At 39.9% G+C, this 18,061-nt stretch overlaps 2 protein-coding genes across 3 annotated transcripts; one reads left to right on the forward strand and one right to left on the reverse strand.

The window, feature by feature from the left end:
• Nucleotides 1–3,422: 3,422 nt before the first annotated feature.
• LOC115682767 (UV-stimulated scaffold protein A homolog) lies at nucleotides 3,423–6,386 on the reverse strand. Of its 2 annotated transcripts, none has more exons than XM_030607098.2 (2): nucleotides 5,981–6,386; nucleotides 3,423–5,437 (listed from the first exon to the last, which is right to left on the reverse strand). In XM_030607098.2, the coding sequence occupies exons 1-2, from the start codon at nucleotides 6,158–6,160 to the stop codon at nucleotides 3,677–3,679; spliced, it is 1,941 nt and encodes a 646-aa protein (XP_030462958.2). In that variant the 5' UTR covers nucleotides 6,161–6,386; the 3' UTR covers nucleotides 3,423–3,676. The 2 variants fall into 2 exon arrangements, with proteins under 2 accessions (XP_030462958.2, XP_056177603.1); XM_056321628.1 differs by having other exon boundaries at nucleotides 5,962–6,074.
• A 4,910-nt stretch (nucleotides 6,387–11,296) lies between these two features.
• Nucleotides 11,297–13,726, forward strand: LOC115682768 (phospholipase A1-IIdelta). The gene is made up of 2 exons (XM_030607099.2): nucleotides 11,297–12,151; nucleotides 12,525–13,726. Exons 1-2 carry the CDS (start codon nucleotides 11,822–11,824, stop codon nucleotides 13,551–13,553), a joined length of 1,359 nt encoding a protein of 452 aa, XP_030462959.2. The 5' UTR covers nucleotides 11,297–11,821; the 3' UTR covers nucleotides 13,554–13,726.
• Nucleotides 13,727–18,061: the final 4,335 nt, after the last annotated feature.

Genomic DNA, 18,061 nt, shown 5'->3' on the forward strand with positions numbered 1-18,061 from the left:
AATTGGCAAATCGTCAAAATGTTTATGACAAATTGGCAAATGCTCGAAAGGTTCACGACTCAATTGACAAATTCTCGAAAGGTTTATGACTCAATTGGTACAATTGAAACGTTTACGACTCAATTGACTACCACATAATAAGTTTAGGACTTTTTTAACAATTTTCCCTCCTACATTGCGTTGTCTAACTGAGAATATCATGATGAAACGTCATCGTAAAACCGAAGGTTCGAGCAACTATGTCGAATGGCGTGCTTACATTCAATCTCAATGATCTCCCAGGAACTTTGAACAAAGACAAGTGGGAGTGACAAGGAATTACTTTCATCTTTCAACTTTCAGCAACGTGTGTTCCGATTTAGACCGAGACCTACCCAACTTTGGGACAGCATCCCACATCCCCATGTCTTTGCTTCCCTTTAAGTACAGAATCTTATGGAAATCAGATTGGTGAGTTTCGAGTCTTTTTCCGTGGAATGATGATTTTTTATTCTACACATTCGAGAGGGGAAAAAAGGATAGCACTGTGCTACCCCGAAATCGCACAAAAAAAAAAAAAGCCCGTTATTGCGGCGTCTTTAACTGGTAACGATGTGGACGATGACGTGGAAAACAGGAGCGCATGAAGCGGTTTTCGGTCGCGGTATTGCACGGACATACTTGTGTAGGCTAGATCCAAAGACCAGCCGGTCGTTCCAATCATCGAACTACATGAGAGTCGAGTGGGAAATTCCACAATGTTCATGAATTAATCTTTTCATTCGAAATTCGAACAAGTGCTTCACGACATCGTGAAAATAGACCGAAGTCAAAAGTCCCGATATTTAATCGAATTGCTTTTGCAATTTCGTGTCTCGATTGAACTAATAAAAAGCCACTTCTCTTTTTGAACCCGTAAGAAGGTTTTCCTCCAACAAACTCCTATTTCCATGTCCCTCTGAATTTCTTTTCCTCAAAAGTAGGTGGGAAAATGAAGGGAAAACCAAAAAAGAACAAGAGGAGGTGATAGGAATGAACCCAATTTCAGTAAAAGAATAAGTCCAAGTTCTCTGCCCCAAAACCCCACCAAATGTAAAAGGGGTCCTTTTCTTTTCTGGCCAATTGATGGCAGTGACCCTCCCACACAGACCCCCACTTTGAAAGCAAATTTCTTCTTAGATCATTCTTGAGCAATGATAGAAGCTGACCTCGGAGTAACTTTGCATCTTGGTCCTACCAAGAACCATCATTGAGGCCGATTCTCTGGATTCTTATCCACAGAGAGGATAGACAAATTTTTCAACATTTGCTAATCACAAAAAGTATAATAAACCCATGTCTCGAAATTAAATACGGTTTCTATTTTCAGGGGGGGGGGGGGCATGAATGATATGGATGTCCTGTGCCGACGCGGTTTTTCTCTTTAAAGAAATCGACCGGTTGAGCTAGGGAATCTGAATGGACCATACAGGGAAATTTAGTAGAATAGGTGGACAATGAGAGCTTCCGGTCCTCATTGCCCGGGGCTGCCTGTGCCAGTGATCAGTCTTATCCCCCTGGAAGGAAAATGGAAGCTCAGAGTACAGAATTCTAGTGGACCAAAAGCAAAATTGGCCCTTCATACCTGACTTAAAAAGAGGAAAAAAGAAAAAAAGAAGCTCAGTCTCGCCATGCAGAGATGTAACTGAAGCTCTGGAGTTGGATGAACAGAGCTTGCAAAGTCTATCAGTGATTCAGTGGGGTCCAAATCCAAGCCCTTTCTATATGGAATTACTGTGTTGTGTTCTCTTGTGCACAGTCCTAGTTCGGCCATTTCTGGTCCGTACCCACTTTATTCTTCAAACCCAAAAAAAAAGGAAGGGAAAGGGAGAATTCTTCTGATTGAAAAGGATGAGCATCAGCATTTTTTCAAGAGAAGCATGGCAACCAGATCAAAGTAAGTGTGCTGAGGGCTCCAGGAGATATATAATAAGAATTAAGTAGGTTAAAGGTGATTTTTGGCCCAACAACAAAGTGGGTTAAAGAAGATCCTTTATGTATTAATGCAATATCCACAAACTGGACAAAATCATTCTTTGATGCACTTTGCTCAACAGGAAACAAAGATTCCCAGTTCAATTACGAGAAGCGAGAAAGCGAAATAGCTCCTCAAAGTATAAGGATTAAGGATCGACAGCTCCGGCGAAGACAAAAGAGGCCCCAAAAATCACCCCATCAAAACTAACTGCAGAGGATACATACACAACTCGAGAATTGGTCTTACAGATTCGTTCCAGTCAAATTTGGGAGGGCATAATTGAAATGGACCAGATAAAAAGGAGAGAACGGATCAGCATCCTATCTTAGGACTAGTGACCAAATAGTTAATGTCAAAGCCACAGGTTCTCTGCACCTCTGGGCATGGAGCGACACACGTTACTTCTCTTATGCCGATGATATCTCATCCGCAATGAGGCAAAAAAGGTGCGGAGTGGATATCTGATTCATCCGGCCTTTTTTTTTTTTTTGGTTGCGTTCCTGCTTTCAGTGTCTGTTGGCGAAGAAATTGCCAGGTAACAGAATGGCTAAGCTTCTTCTACTGGAAGAACAGTCCCTCGTCAAGCACATCCTCTCCTGTTCTATCGTATCCTTGAGAACATGAAATTCAGTAAGCCTTCCTGTCCTGTCCTATCCTTCACCTGTAGCGCACATGAAGTGTTTCAACCATCTCCATGGTTTGCCTGCGTTGAGGAATCCTACATCTTACCTCCAAGTTCCAGCACATGTCAACTATTTCATTGATCAGGGTTCAAATCATCAAATCGTCCATTTCTTAAAGTAACAAACAATCTAGAAAGATAAATGAAATCTTTAGGTCCAGTAGTGATAGCAGAGGTATCAAAATCTACGAGATTAAGATTCTTTTCCCTTTTTCCCCATGTGGGAGTTACGATTAAATCTGGCTGCATCGCAGAGCTATCATGCGGTACTGCTGCATCCATAAGTTACTTCTATTTTGCAGACCAAGAGAGCAGAGGATGGTTTCTTTGATGGTGATGGATGCAGAAATGACCATCGTTATCTACTGAGAGCTTAACAATTTCTGTATGTTTGCGAAGGAGATATCAAACAGACTCTGCTATGAAAAATATCTTACATTCCTCTTCCATCGATGATATGCATGATTGAGGTACCATTTTCCTGGTCTAGTTAGCAAAGAAACCATCCCAAGACAAACACTGCAATGGTGTGACATAACCATAGTTTGCACAACGAAATTGTGAGTTTGGCCCAGTACAATGAAAACAAGAATATTTCAGAATGCATAGTGAAAACCTGTGCACTGCTACATATGAGACGCATGGTTATTAACATGTGAATGCAAGAGTCCACTAACAGTATTCCCAACTGTACATGTCAACGATTCAATAGATGCATGTGTTCCTCGATAAAGAAAGACCATGTTAAGGGAAACGTACAATCTATTTTCTTATTGATATTTCATAAGTGTCAAGAATACAAAAGTTGAGCAAAGAATTGTTCCTTAAGTCTAATTCCTAGTTCTCAGCTAAACTGAAAGAAAAATGAGAAGCAATCATCTCCGACATGCCTACAAGCTGTACTATAGACATGCAAAGTTTACGGTCTTCATCTATACACTGAAAGCCACTACTGTAGCCACACACTTCTTTCGTTAAATTAAGGAAAAAACATTCATCTACCACTGGTTTGGGAAAGCCTCTCTGTAACATGAATCTTCATCCGACCTCAGTTGCCTGACTGCTGCATCTGTTGCACGGGCATTCAGAAGTCTCTGAGACAATCTATCTTTCGTCGTCACTTTTTTGCGCAGCATGGCTGCGAGTGTTTCTTTCTTATTTCTGGATGATGGTTTATCAGCACCAATACTGTCAATGTCTTCTGCAATAGCTGCGGATCTTGAAGTGGAAGCCAATGCAGCTTCACGAAGAACTGCTTCATTGTGTTCGCGAATTTTAGCTAGCTTGGCACGTTTCAATGATTGCTTGTCATTTATTCTCTTCTCTATTTCTTCTCTATCTTGAGTCCTGACATTCTTCACAGCTTGTTTTGCCAACTGCTTCACTACATCAGTCTCTGGACCACAAGTTCTACCATCTGCAGAGACATCCGGGTCAAGTGGATGACCAGCACTATCACGAGGAATAATGGGTCCATGGAAGGGGCAAACTTTTAAATCTCTTCTCTGACAGAGGCCCCCTCTGCTTAAAGGAGCATGGCATGGTTTAATATTTACTTGCTCTTCTTTGTATAGAGTTGCCTGAACATTCAGCTCTGCAATTTTTTCTGCTGGAATAACAGCATCATAGTCTACCCGACCCCAATGACTTTCCAGATCCAATCCCCTCTGATTAGCCAGAACACCACTGTTCGAACCCCAAGTATCCAAGTAAGAGCCCCATCTCATCACTGGAGCTTGTAACAAGAGCTTAGTCCTCGAAGTATTTTTTCCAGAGTCTGTTTCATTGGAGTCCTTATTGCCACCGGATTCTCCAATACTGCATTCAGAAGTCATGCTTTTCAACCCACTTGTTGATGGAACAGAGGGATTTTCATACAGGTTTCTCAGTGTTGTTGAAGACCCATTATCACTCGGTTGAATCTTTCCCTCTTCCCAGATATCTTCTTCCTCTTCTAGGTCATGCTTTGCAGTACTTGGTAAGGCAGAAACTAGTTGTTCACATTTCCTCTTCACTAACTGAATCCTATTTTGAACGTCGATTAACTCCTTCAAAGTCGAATCTCTCAGCCTGTTATCTGTCACATCTACTCTAACAACAACAGTGATCCATTCTTGTACAGAAATTAAATGCCTTGTCACTAGAAGTCTGTACAGCTCCCTCAATGCATCAAACAAAACTTTGTTATCCACATCCTCATGAACCTTTTCTGCTTCTTTCAATGATGCAAGACGTAGCTGCAGGATTTCACGAGATCGAAACTCATCACAATCTTCATCATCAAGGGGGACAAGTGGCACTGGCTCCTCCTTACTACTAACTATATCCAGACATTCCTCGATCTCATTCACCGTGGATTGTATTTCTTCCCTTATCAAGGGAAAACTTTCCTTGAGAGTTTCGAATTTTTTGCGTAAAATTTCTTGAGTTCTAATCTCCCTTTCCCTTCTCTCCTGTTGAATCCTAGCTGCATTTCCCTGTGTATCAGGGAACTGCAATCTAAGATTGTTTTTGCAGTAATCAAATCCTAATCTAAGCTGTCTGTAATGAACACCAAAAGAAGCATTCCACTTCTCCAAAAACTCAATGGCCTTGGAATGCAAACGAGATGCAACAGCTTGAGGTGCTGGTAGCGGCATATTCTTCCGGAAGCCCATGCTGAAGCTTAACAACTGATCCAAGTTCTCGACGATAAGGGTTCTGAACAGCTTTGATCGCATAAAGAGTTCATCAATTATAAGCAGCGATATGTACCGCACCTGAGAAACACCAAACGTGAGAACACAATCTACAGAAGACTCATATCTAAGACCAAAAATAAGAAAAAAAAAAGACCCCCAATAAACCAACATGTTGAGTCTACGCCATCAAAGAAGCATTACGCATTCAAAAGCTCGTCGCGTCGCATATAATTTCAAACCGATCCCACAATGTGTACTTAAACCCCACATCTTCACAAAAAATCCAACTCTTTTTGATGATTAAGACCGGAAATCTCATACTAACCCGGAATTCAACCTTCCTTATTGCCATATTGAAACTCTCTAGGCAATAACGAACTCGAACCAATATCTCAAAGACTTCCACTAAACCAGGAAACAGCCAATTTGCTTCCGGCCGAAAGGAAACAACCGATTCAATTCCCCAACAGGGCAAGCAATACGCCTAAAAAAACCCCATTTCCGTCGCCTTATCCTATCACACCATCCCGCACAGCGTCACAAACACGCAGCACGCACAGCAACTAATATAGAACATCGAAAATCGAAAAACCTAAGCCAACCGGGCGACGTCTCGCGAACCTGAGCGTGGTTCCGCTTCATGAGGGACATGAGGGTTTGCGCGGCGATGCGGAGCTCCGGATCGGAGCACCGGACGACGGACTTGATGGCCTTGAGGAGGCGAGGGTCGACCTCCGAGGCGGTCGTGTCGGTCGCCTTCTCGATCAGCCGCCTCACCCTGCCTTCCTCCTCCTCCTCCATCGTCCCGGGAAATCGGTGACCGGATTTCCTACCGAAACGAGGGGGCCTGGCGAGGGGCCCGATTCCGATCGAGGCTTCGCCGATCACGACCCGATGCGTTCGATGCGAAGGGCTGCGATCAGGGAAGAACGGGGGACGCCACGCCGGGGATGCGAGCTTGAATCTGCAGAGAAAATTGCAAATGCTTTCTTCGGACCTTCGGCTCGAAGGCGGAGGGAGGGCAGGCCACCGGATAAAGGTCGGTTTGCTTCGTGAAAAAACGACGAATTTCCTAATTTTTTATTTATTTTATTTTCCTTCTTTTAATTAGATTTTGCATATTTTGTGAAAACTCAAGCATGAATTTAATTCCAACAAAATCCCACACATTTGAAATCTTTCTCGTTGCATTATTATCTTTTTTTATAATTTTGGAAACATAATTAGTATTTTCGTTTTTCAAATTCTAGAGAAGAAGGCGTGAAGAAGGATACGAAGAAATAAAATCACATCCGCCCGAATATATTTAAGGTGATTTATAATTGAGCGGTTAGTATTTATTCTCCTTTTCTTTTCGATGTTAATGTCAATAGTTTTTGCATACCAAATAAAAAGAGTTTGTAAGTTGGACATATAAAATGCCGCTTGAAAGTTTGATCTCAAAATTTTGTTATAAAAAATGTGTGGTAAAATGATACAGTAGCCAACATTCTTATGAGATTACTAACTCATTTTCACAGTTTATAAGTTGTCGACTTTTCTTATCTTTTTACCAACTTTTATTTGTCCTTCTTACAATAACTTAAATTTACCAACTTTTATATGAATATACCAATTTTTATTTGAGTGACCTTACCAATTTCTTTCCGATTAATTTTTTAGCTAGTTTTGCGATACCAACTCTTATTTGAGTTACTTATCAAACTAGTTATCAACAAAATTCGCGTTACTAACTCTTATTTGAGTAAGTTGATTAATTTATCAACTAGTTTTGTGATACCAACTCTTATTTGAGTTACTTATCAACTTAATTATCAACAAAATTCCTTCATTTCACCGGCAAGTAAAAAATATCTCCAGATTGAATCTTTTTGGCCAAACTTCATCATTTTGTCGTAATCTGAAGCTATAGACCATCGCCTGTCGACAGACGCCATGGAAGAGATTCGCTAGGCTCACCACCATAACTTTTTTTCTTAAATAAGGGTAACTTCAAACAGAAAATCAATGGGGGGCCAAATTTGGGATTTAAATGAAAGTTGGTGCTTTTTTACGAGATAAAAAAAAGTTTAGGCTAGAATTGTCCCTTGACCTAAAGTTGGTGCTTTTTTATGGGACAAAAAAAAGTTCGGGCCATAATTGTCCCTCGACCTAAAGTTGGTGCTTTTTTATGGAACAAAAAAAAGTTCGGGCCAGAATTGTCTCTCGACCTAAAGTTGGTGTTTTTTTTTTGAATTAACCCATTTTTTTTATAATATTTTCCTTCTTTTAATTAGATTTTGTATATTTTGTGAAAACTCAAGCATGAATTTAATTCCAACAAAATCCTACACATTTGAAATCTTTCTCGTTGCATTATTATCTTCTTTATAATTTTGGAAACATAATTAGTATTTTCGTTTTTCAAATTCTAGAGAGGAAGGCGTGAAGAAGGATACAAAGAAATAAAATCACATCCGCCCGAATATATTTAAGGTGATTTATAATTGAGCGGTTGGTATTTATTCTCCTTTTCTTTTCGATATTAAGGCTCCGTTCGTTTGACGGAAAATATTCTTCCGGAAAATATTTTCCGGGTTTTCCGGTGTTCGGAGGGCGGAAAACGTTTTCCGTGGGAAAATATTTTCCTTCCCTTCACAAAATAGCCTAAGTCGTGGAAAATGATTTCGCTTCTTCAAAGCGGAAATCATTTTCTGGAGCTTCTTCTTCTTCTTCTTCACTAAGGTCGTCGGCCGCCCGGCCGCCGGACGTTGGCCGTCGGTCGCCCGCCGCCGCTTGCCGCCGGCCGCCGGCCGCCGCGGTCGCGGCCGCCGGTCGCCGCCACCGGTCGTGCCGCCGATCGCTGCGGCGAAAAATATTTTCCGAAACTTTTTCATATTAGTCGCCGAACACCGGAAAATTATGTTCGGGAAAACATTTTCCAGGAAAATGACTTCCAGGAAAATATTTTCCAAAAGGAGAATATTTTCCGCCAAACGAACGGAGCCTAATGTCAATAGTTTTTGCATACCAAATAAAAAGAGTTTGTAAGTTGGACATATAAAATGCCGCTTGAAAGTTTGATCTCAAAATTTTGTTATAAAAAGTGTGGGGTAAAATGATACAGTAGCCAACATTCTTATGAGATTACTAACTCATTTTCACAGTTTATAAGTTGTCGACTTTTCTTATCTTTTTACTAACTTTTATTTGTCCTTCTTACAATAACTTAAATTTACCAACTTTTATATGAATATACCAATTTTTATTTGAGTGACCTTACCAATTTCTTTCCGATTAATTTTTTAGCTAGTTTTGCGATACCAACTCTTATTTGAGTTACTTATCAACCTAGTTATCAACAAAATTTGCGTTACTAACTCTTATTTGAGTAAGTTGATTAATTTATCAACTAGTTTTGTGATACCAACTCTTATTGGAGTTACTTATCAACCTAATTATCAACAAAATTTGCGTTGCTAACTCTCATTTGAGTTAGTCACCAACATTTATATGGTTTTTAATCACTAACTCCCCTTATTTCTAACAAAGAATAACTTATCTATCATGTACAAACTTTTATTCGCATTTCTTACCGATGCCCTAAATGTATCAACTGTTATACGAAAACAAACTTATATTCAAGCGACTTGTCATTTTTCCTTGATAAGTTGCCAACTAATTTTTTTGGTTACCAATTCTCATTTAAACTACTCATTACCAACTTTTGTTTGTTTTTCTTTAGTTGTTACCACTTTTATTTGATTATCTGTCAACTTCTTAAATTTACCTATTCCTTTTAAAAATTACCAACCTTAGTTAGAGTGACAAAATCAACTTTTTTTATTAATTAAATTACGAAATCAGATTTGAGTTAGTTAATAATGTTTGTTCAGCTATTTTAAATATCAACTTCTCTTACGTCTGACAAACAAAGCTTCGCTTATTGTTTTATTTATCTTTAAATAAATTGACTATCATATGAAATTATCAATAACTATTTGTGTGACTTATAACTTTTCCCAATTAAACCACCGACTAACTTTGATTACTGACTTTCATTTGACTTGTTTACAATCATTTATCTTTTTTTCATGAACTTTTTTACTACTCTATCAATTTCCCACTTTTAATTATCTTGCTTACCAACTTTTTGAACTTACCAACCATTTGGAGAATTTAACAATCTTCACTAGAGTGATCACCAGCTTTTTTTTTTCAATCAAGTTACCAACTAGTTTTGCATTACAACTCTTATTTGAGTTGGTTTCCAAAGTTTATTTGGTTTTTGTACATAAGTTCCTAAATTCTCTTATCTCGGATAAAAAATATATTTTTTCTTATGTTTTACCAACTTATATTTTTTAACTTTCTTCACAATGCCATTGATAATTTCATATAAGAGTTTGTAATCGAAAGGTTAGTAAATTATCCAAACACAAGTTGGTACTATAATCCATAAATTGCCAATTTACAAAGTTTATATTAGAGTATGTAATGTCACAAATATGATGATACCTAAAAAAAAGTCATACCCACAATTACTGAGATTTACAGGTGCAAAAAATAAATTATGTATTTTAAGCATGGAAAAATAGAATTCTGACTGACGTATGGATAGATTTGTCAAAATAGGTTATAGCTTGTTTCTTAAACTATATATGATGGGCTGAATTGTTATATGGATTAGTTATATTCAGTAATTGGATCATAAATAGGTTTAGAATGATAGAGACCAACATAATATGGATATTAAATGAATTTACAATTTATTTAGACCCAACCCATCTCTATGACTTTTTTTTCATTCTCTCTCGCTCTTACTCGATCTCGCGTTTGCTCACTCTGCACTCTCATCTAAGTTTGAGTATAAGTTTTTATAAATTTGGTTAAATATATAAGTGTTTTTATTAATATTGGTCGGGTTTGTGTAATTAGATTTTGCATTGCATGGAAATGAGGTAAAAAAGAGTTAAATGGATTTATTTGGATCGATCCATTATCGACCCGACCCGACTCACCTGTTTGATGGGTCTATATATGGGTCGCTGAATTGATGGAGCAATAACATAGCAACGCTAAGAGAAATCCAAAAAGAAGCAAGAAACTATGGAGTTAGCGGCAAAAGATATGGATTCGCCCCAATTGGGTTATCTTCGATAAATTGAATTGCATAGTGTTATTTTTCGGACCGGAGAGTATTTTCGAAACTCAAGTCACTTGAGTTTAGACTTGTAGAAATCACCGACCAATAAAGTTGAGCTTGAACTCATGATTCGGGTCGGATTCGAAGTAATTTTTTTTCTTTTGGGCCTTTATCGATTGTCGCCTCCCTCAACTACCGCAACCCAATGCCAAATCCTGCAACAGATTTTCATGCAGTCAGGCATGACGAAATTTGTATTATTTACCATGGACTGCACTGACGCCCCCCACAAATTTAATGAATGATTACATCTTATACCAAACAAGGTTGACCGTTCTTCACCCAACCACCCGGCGAAAAAACAGCCACCCGCAAACAATAATGTATCCCCAAAAAGATGGACCAAATCACCACCATTAGCCTTCTGAAATAGGCTCTGAAAAGGAGAGATTGACAAGAGTTGCTCTCCCTCACCAAAGGCATAAGAGATTGAACTCGGGTTCGTGACACGTTCTCGTCTATTACGGAATGTTCGGGTGTATATCGCGGAGAGTTCATCGGTCGAACACCACCCGGAGGTTACTCGTCCGCTTTGCCGACGTGCCAGAAGTCCAGACCCAGTTGATCCAAAAGAGAAGAGGGAGCACCGTTCTTGAGTCGCGTTCGCTCGCGTGATCTTGCTTTTCCGGATATCATTAAATAAGACGTTACGAGGACGGATTACACGCATTAAACGAGGACACGCGCAGATCAAACAAACTAAATCCCCCCAGAAGAAAACGAAAGAGGGAGGGATCTCAATTCACGTGGGACAGCCATCGAACCCACAAGGAAAATGCAGCTCAGCAGCCACAAAAAGAGGAAAGAAAACGCAGAGGAAAGTGGACGAAGGTGAAGCGTTCAAGAAGGGTCGTCGCCATTTTTCCTACCTGCACTAAAAGAAACCCAACCTGTCAACATCTCGTTCCGGATGAAGCCCAAACACCGTCCAGCATCGAACGACCGAGGCTGCAGCAGAAGCATCCTAAGCACGGTAACATAACCATAGATGTCTGTTTCATCATGTTATGCACTCGTTTCCGCTTTGTTTTTCCATACATGCCGAGCTCATCTTATATAATTAATTACTCCCCACCGGTCTGAATACTGCGAAACCGTCCTCTACTCCAATGGGTCGTTGACCAATCGGATGCCTCCGGTTGACCGAGAGGCCAATTACTATTTAGCCACTGGTGGGGTCGCGCAATAGCTAGAAAAGAGAGCACCACAGAATTTCAATCCAATATCCATCACTTTCCCTTGGCAGTATTCCCTGTTCTCCTCCCCTCATCACTACAATGGATCACATTAAAAACCTTCTCCACCACCACCACATCCACCACAACCAGCAGCAGCAGCAGCAGCAGAAGGCCGGGATGACCACCATGGCGGAGGCGGGGGAGCGAGAGCCGACGTGGGCGGAGCTGATGGGGAGCAAGGACTGGGAGGGGCTGCTGGAGCCGCTCGACCTGGGGCTCCGGAGGCTCGTCCTCCGGTGCGGCGACTTCATACAGGCCACCTACGACACCTTCATCAACGACCAGAACTCCAAGTACTGCGGCTGCAGCCGCTACGGCAAGGCCAACTTCTTCCAGAAGGTCATGATGGAGAACGGTTCCGATTACGAGGTTAGGTTAATTTCGTCCCGGATTTCCTGATTACCTTCTTGTTTGGTTTCATAACTGGTTGTGACGGATTTCAAATGCTGGATGTTCTTTAGCTTTAGCACGAGGAATAGTTGACCAAGTAGTTCATGTTCATCCATGCTCTTGATACTCGCTAACGACACATGATTAGAAACGCCAATTAAACTGGACCTGTGTAGGAACATTTTGCTGATTTCTTTCTCTGGATTACACGAATTCGAGAACCTCTTTCATAATCTTAGGCTTTCGATTCGTCGGATATTATCTTGGATTGTTGATCAGTCTGATTATGAATCAGAGTCTCTAGTCGAGGACTTCACAGTAATGGTATAGGTATTGTGTTCCGCACGAGCAGGTCGTGGCCTTCCTCTACGGAACGGCACGGATCAGCACCAAGGAGAACTTCTTGTTCCACTCACAGTCGCGGGAAGCGTGGGACCGCGAGTCCAACTGGATCGGCTACATCGCTGTAACCAACGACGAGGTCAGCGCAAAGCTGGGCCGCCGCGAAATCTACATCGTGTGGCGGGGCACGACGCGGAACTACGAGTGGATCGACGTCCTTGGCGTGAAGCGCAAGTCCATCGAGTCACTCCTCAGCACGAACACCAACGGCAGACATGAACTCGGAGAAGAGGAGGCCAAGAACAACACCAGCAGCAGCGACGAGGACGACGACCGTGACGACGAGGAAGTCCCGAAAGTCATGCTGGGGTGGTACACCATCTACACGACGAACGACCCGAGGTCGCCCTTCACTAAGCTGAGCGCGAGGACGCAGCTCTTGACCAAGATCAACCAGCTGCGAGAAAAGTACCAGGGCGAGAATCTGAGCATCACCTTCACCGGCCACAGCCTCGGCGCAAGCCTGTCCATCTTGAGCGCGTTCGACATCGTCGAGAACGGGGTACAGGACATCCCCGTCTCGGCCTTCGTCTTCGGGTGCCCCCAGGTGGGGAACAAGGCGTTCGCCAAGCGGTGCAAGAGTTACCCGAATCTCAAGTTCCTGCACGTGAGGAACACCATAGACCTCATCCCCCATTACCCGAGCAAGCTGATGGGGTACGTGTACACCGGGGTCGAGCTCGAGATCGACACGAGGAAGTCGCCGCACCTGAAGGACTCGAAGAACCCGAGCGACTGGCACAACCTGCAGGCGATGCTGCACATCGTGGCGGGCTGGAACGGCAAGGACGGCGAGTTCGAGCTCAAGGTCAAGAGGAGCTTGGCCCTGGTGAACAAGTCGTGCGACTTCCTGAAGGACGAGTGCTTGGTGCCCCCGTCGTGGTGGGTGGAGAAGAACAAGGGGATGGTGCTCGACGAGGACGGCGAGTGGGTGATGGAGTCGCTGGCCGACGAGGACCTGCCCGTCCCCGAGTTTTGACCCCCCCTCCGATGGCCGTAGGCCGGCGGGCGATCGTTGGTTAATTCTTTTGAATTCTTGAAAAGTTGTTCACCGTCCATGTCGCCGGTGTCCTTGTCATTCGGACATTAACTACCCTTGGTATGTCGTGTGTCGATTTGGGTGTCTGATTAAATTAGTGATTTTCATGTGCATGAGATTCCCGGGGACTTGTCGTTGTTGGTTTAGTTAAGCACGGTTCTACGACGTCTCCCTGGAACGACGGGACCGCTTCGTGCGCAAGGTTTGATTATTGGCTAATACCGTGTTGAAACTTCAACTCATGGGACTAAGGTTTTCTTTAAAAGATGGTGACGTGCAGGCCAAATTTAGTGAACATTTCTCGGCCATGATAGGGGGACCATAGATTGTGTAGTTTATATAAAATAATGAACCATTATGGAATAACGGTGACACGACGCACTGGCGGTTCACACACCTGTTAAAATCTAATGCACTTGTTAAGATCTAATAGGCAATTGACTATTTGACTGAATTTCAAGTGCGAGATACCAATGTTAAAGACGTTAAGAATGTTTCGAAAAATCGATTCTCAAGATAACGCAGGTGGTAAATCGCAAGGGATCGCTAGAGAAGAATTGGGAATGAGCATGGATGCCGCTTTCGGCGAAACTAATACCGTAACATTGATTCAATCTAATTGGAGAGACTTTGTATATGTGATTAAGCATCGTCTCTTAGTAAGTGAATGGTAAGCATCCGCATTGACAAGTATCTTTTTTTTTTTTAAATTTATCCATAGCTAGCAACTTTTGACGAGAGGGTTTTCGCTCGAAGGACACTATTCATCGCAGCCAAAGAGGAAGATGAGAAAATCACGCAGGTCTCTAACGTCAGTGGTGGCCAGCTATGGGTGGGGAATATTGTATTAAGTGTTCACAGCCAGTTTGAACCGTCCCCAAAACAAGCTCTAGACAAAGTTTGGGGCATGATTATTTTCCATATTAAAAGCCCCCAGAAAGTCAAATAATCCGAGCAATTAGATCAGTGCAATGATTTCAAGTTGGAAATCGGAGAGAGAGAGAGCTGCTGCCACACGAAAGATGGTTCTTCCATGTGGTCGGCCAGGTTATGCCTCGAGTAAAATCAAATTAAGAAACACGGGTCAAACTCAAAACACAAAACGCAACGGCGCGACAATATAGATGATCCCTGGTTTTTTCTTCGATGTTTTGAATTTCTGGACCTTTCCCGTTCAATTTGATTTTTGAACTTTTAGAAATTCGCTCCGTATAATCTTTTTGTTAGATATATGGTCACGTCATTGGCACTTAGGCTGCGCATGACAACTTGCCAAACAGTGTTTGATTCTGTTTCTTTTGTTCTAATCGGTTTGGGAGCAATGCGTTTGTTTAATTTTTTGATTCTAGGCACAATTTTGTCAAAAATTATTTCCAGAATAGTTTTGGAGCGAGAATCAAGAATAAAAAAAGTAGCTTCTTGATTCGGGAACAATTTTGAGAATCAATTTTTTTTCTTCTTCCTTTTCTTGGTTTTTAATTTAGCTTCTAATGTCCGGCCAGGACCGCCTTCGTCGGATCTAACGAGAATAAAATATTTTAATAAAAAATATTATTAATAAAAAATATTTTACGGCCATGGCGGCGACTGGCCATGGCCATAAAAAGAAAAAAAATATATTTTTAATAAAAATATTTTAATAAAAAATATTATTAATAAAAAAATATTTTACCGCCATGGCCGGTGACCGGCCATGGCAAAAAAGAAAAATATATATTTTTAATAAAAAAATTATTAATAATAAAAATATTTTACGGCCATGGCCGAATGACAGGCCATGGCCAAAAAAATAAAAATGTATATTTTTAATAAAAATATTTTAATAAAAAAATTATTAATAAAAAAATATTTTACAGGCCATGGCCAAAAAAATAAAAATATATATTTTTAATAAAAATATTATTAATAAAAATTATTATTAATAAAAAAAATATTTTACGCGACCAGGCCATGGCCCAAAAAAATAAAAATGTATATTTTTAATAAAAAATATTATTAATAAAAAAATTATTTTACCGACCATGGCCGGCAACCAGGCCATGGCCAAAAAAAATAAAAATAAATATTTTTAATAAAAATATTATTAATAAAAAAAATATTTTACCGGTCATGCGGCGACAGTGCCATGGCAAAAAAAAAGAAAAATACTTTTAATAAAAATATTATTAATAAAAAAATATTTTACGGTCATGGCAGTGACAGGCTATGGCCAAGAAGGAGGAAAAGAAAAAAGAAAAGAAAAAAAGAAAAAATATTAAAATATTTAAAAATATTATTAATAAAAAGAAATTTTGTGGCGTTACTAAACGCATTTACTTCTTTTTCTATTCCAGGATGGAATTTTGGGCCGTTAACAAACGCCTTAAAATGCTCAAAATCAATTCCGGGCAGAATAAAAAAGAATAATTTCGAGCGAGAATCATTTCCGAGCGCGAGAATCGTTGTAAATGCGGCACTTATTTGACGTGATCTATCACGTTAGCGTTTATTGGACCAAAATAGTAACATGGATTGTCGACTCCCAAGTTAGCAAATGTATCTTTTCCTTCCTGTTTCTCCTTTCTTTTTTGGGCCTAATTTCCTAAGAGATTTTAAATTTTAGATCAACTCCCAAATTTATCCCGAATCATTTTTTGTCTAAGAAAATACCCAAAACTTTAGGTTAAATCTTAAATCTACCATGAACTTTTTTTTATCTCAAAAAATAACCCAATTGTGTGAAAAAAATCACCAAAATTCAATTTATTTTAAAAATATATACCCCGGTAATCTAGTCCCAATTTGACGTGGCACTTCCACGTCGATAACAAATCCACATCAACAAAGTAATGAGGCTTTTTTTTAGAGAAAAAAAAGTTCGGAATAAATTTGGACTGAACCTAAAAATTAGGTTTTTTTTAAATTAAAAAATTTTTGGAGTGAATTTGTTATCGTCCCTAACTTTCATATCCTAGAATGGTTTAATTTTTATTTGGTTTGATTTGTTATCGAAGTGGAAATGCGACGTCGATTGTACCTATCACCCAATTACTTTGCAAATGTGGATTTATTATGACGTGGAAGTGCAACGTCAAGTTGGGACTAGATTAACGAGGTATATTTTTTAAAATGAATTGAAATTTGCTGATTTTTTTTACATAAAATAAAGTTCGGGGCAGATTTGGGACTGGATGTAAAGTTTAAGGTTTTTTCTGAGATAAAAAAAGGTTTTGGGCAGATTTTGGACATGACCTAAAGTTTTGAGTTTAGGGAATGGTTAATACCACGAAAAACCTCAAACTGGTGTAGCTGTGACAATTTTACCCAAAACTAATTTTTTTACCACAAAAGATCCCAAACTGGTACACTTGTGACAAATTTACCCTTAGTTTATTTCCGTTAAATTTTACTGTCAAATTACTTTGTTGAATGACACGTGACAATTAACTGATGTACCATTTTTATGTTTTACTCTTCATTTGTCACAGATGTACCAGTTTATGATTTTTTGTAATATTAATTCAATTTAACGGAAACTAACGGAGGGTAAATTTATCACAAATGTACCAGTTTAGGGTTTTTAGTGGTCAAAAAATTAATTTAGGATAAATTTATCATAAGTATACCGGTTTGGAATTTTTTGTAGTCAAAAAAATAATTTGAAGTAAAATTATTACAGGTATATAAATTTAGAGTTTTTCGTGATTTTAATCCTTTACGAAATTCACCCTTTCTTTTTGGACCACAATAACGAGAGAGACATGGCGTGGAAGCTAGGTGGACTCCAACACGACAAATCTCACATTAAGTTGACAGATATTATGGCCACCTCAGCTAACGACGTTGGAACTTTTAATAGAACGATTACTTTGATTGAATGTTTGGAAGTTCAAGTGCTAGATCGAGCGCAAAAAAAAAAAACAGTTTATGGGCTATATTGAACATTGAAAAAAAGTTGGTAGATCGCACGTGTCATTATCCAAACTAATGCTATATTAGTAGCAAATTACATACAGTAACCTTTCGTTACCAAGGGGTGTAATTAGATTAAAGTGCAATTTTCTGCGTAGACGTGCTCCCGTAATCGCCTTGATTTGGATGCATGGGCACGAGAGACCGCATACTCAGTCATCTGCTTCAACTCTTAGCAGCAGTTTTATTGCAAGGCTGATGATTTTTGTTTCTCGAGGTGATGATGAAACAGAGAACCGGATTCACATTGAGCTGCTCTGTAGGTCCTCTTCGGTTAATAAGCTCGTTGTTAAACTATCTTTGATAAACAAACTGATGGACAGGGAATTAGGACAGCAAAATTTTGGATCTTTCTTTTAGGTGCTGGTTTCAAGCAGAACCGATCGCCCTTGTTCGGGTGGGGATTTAAGTTAGACTTATCCCCCGGAAATTGGTGTGCTTTCTGAATAGTACTTAGATATGTAATCTGGGTTTTCTGTGGATGAACTGTCTGCTAT

The sequence above is a fragment of the Syzygium oleosum genome, unplaced genomic scaffold (assembly GCF_021117445.2).
Source record: "Syzygium oleosum isolate NSW1041296 unplaced genomic scaffold, Sole_v2.1 Sole_v2.23, whole genome shotgun sequence".
NCBI lineage: Eukaryota > Viridiplantae > Streptophyta > Magnoliopsida > Myrtales > Myrtaceae > Syzygium > Syzygium oleosum.

Excerpts from the sequence above, each read along its gene's own strand:
- LOC115682768 (XM_030607099.2), top strand. The coding sequence starts at position 11,822 with ATGGATCACATTAAAAACCTTCTCCACCACCACCACATCCACCACAAC. Across the intron at positions 12,152-12,524 it reads AGAACGGTTCCGATTACGAG|GTCGTGGCCTTCCTCTACGG; the intron begins GTTAGGTTAATT and ends CCGCACGAGCAG.
- LOC115682767 (XM_030607098.2), bottom strand. The coding sequence starts at position 6,160 with ATGGAGGAGGAGGAGGAAGGCAGGGTGAGGCGGCTGATCGAGAAGGCG. Across the intron at positions 5,438-5,980 it reads TGAAGCGGAACCACGCTCAG|GTGCGGTACATATCGCTGCT; the intron begins GTTCGCGAGACG and ends GGTGTTTCTCAG.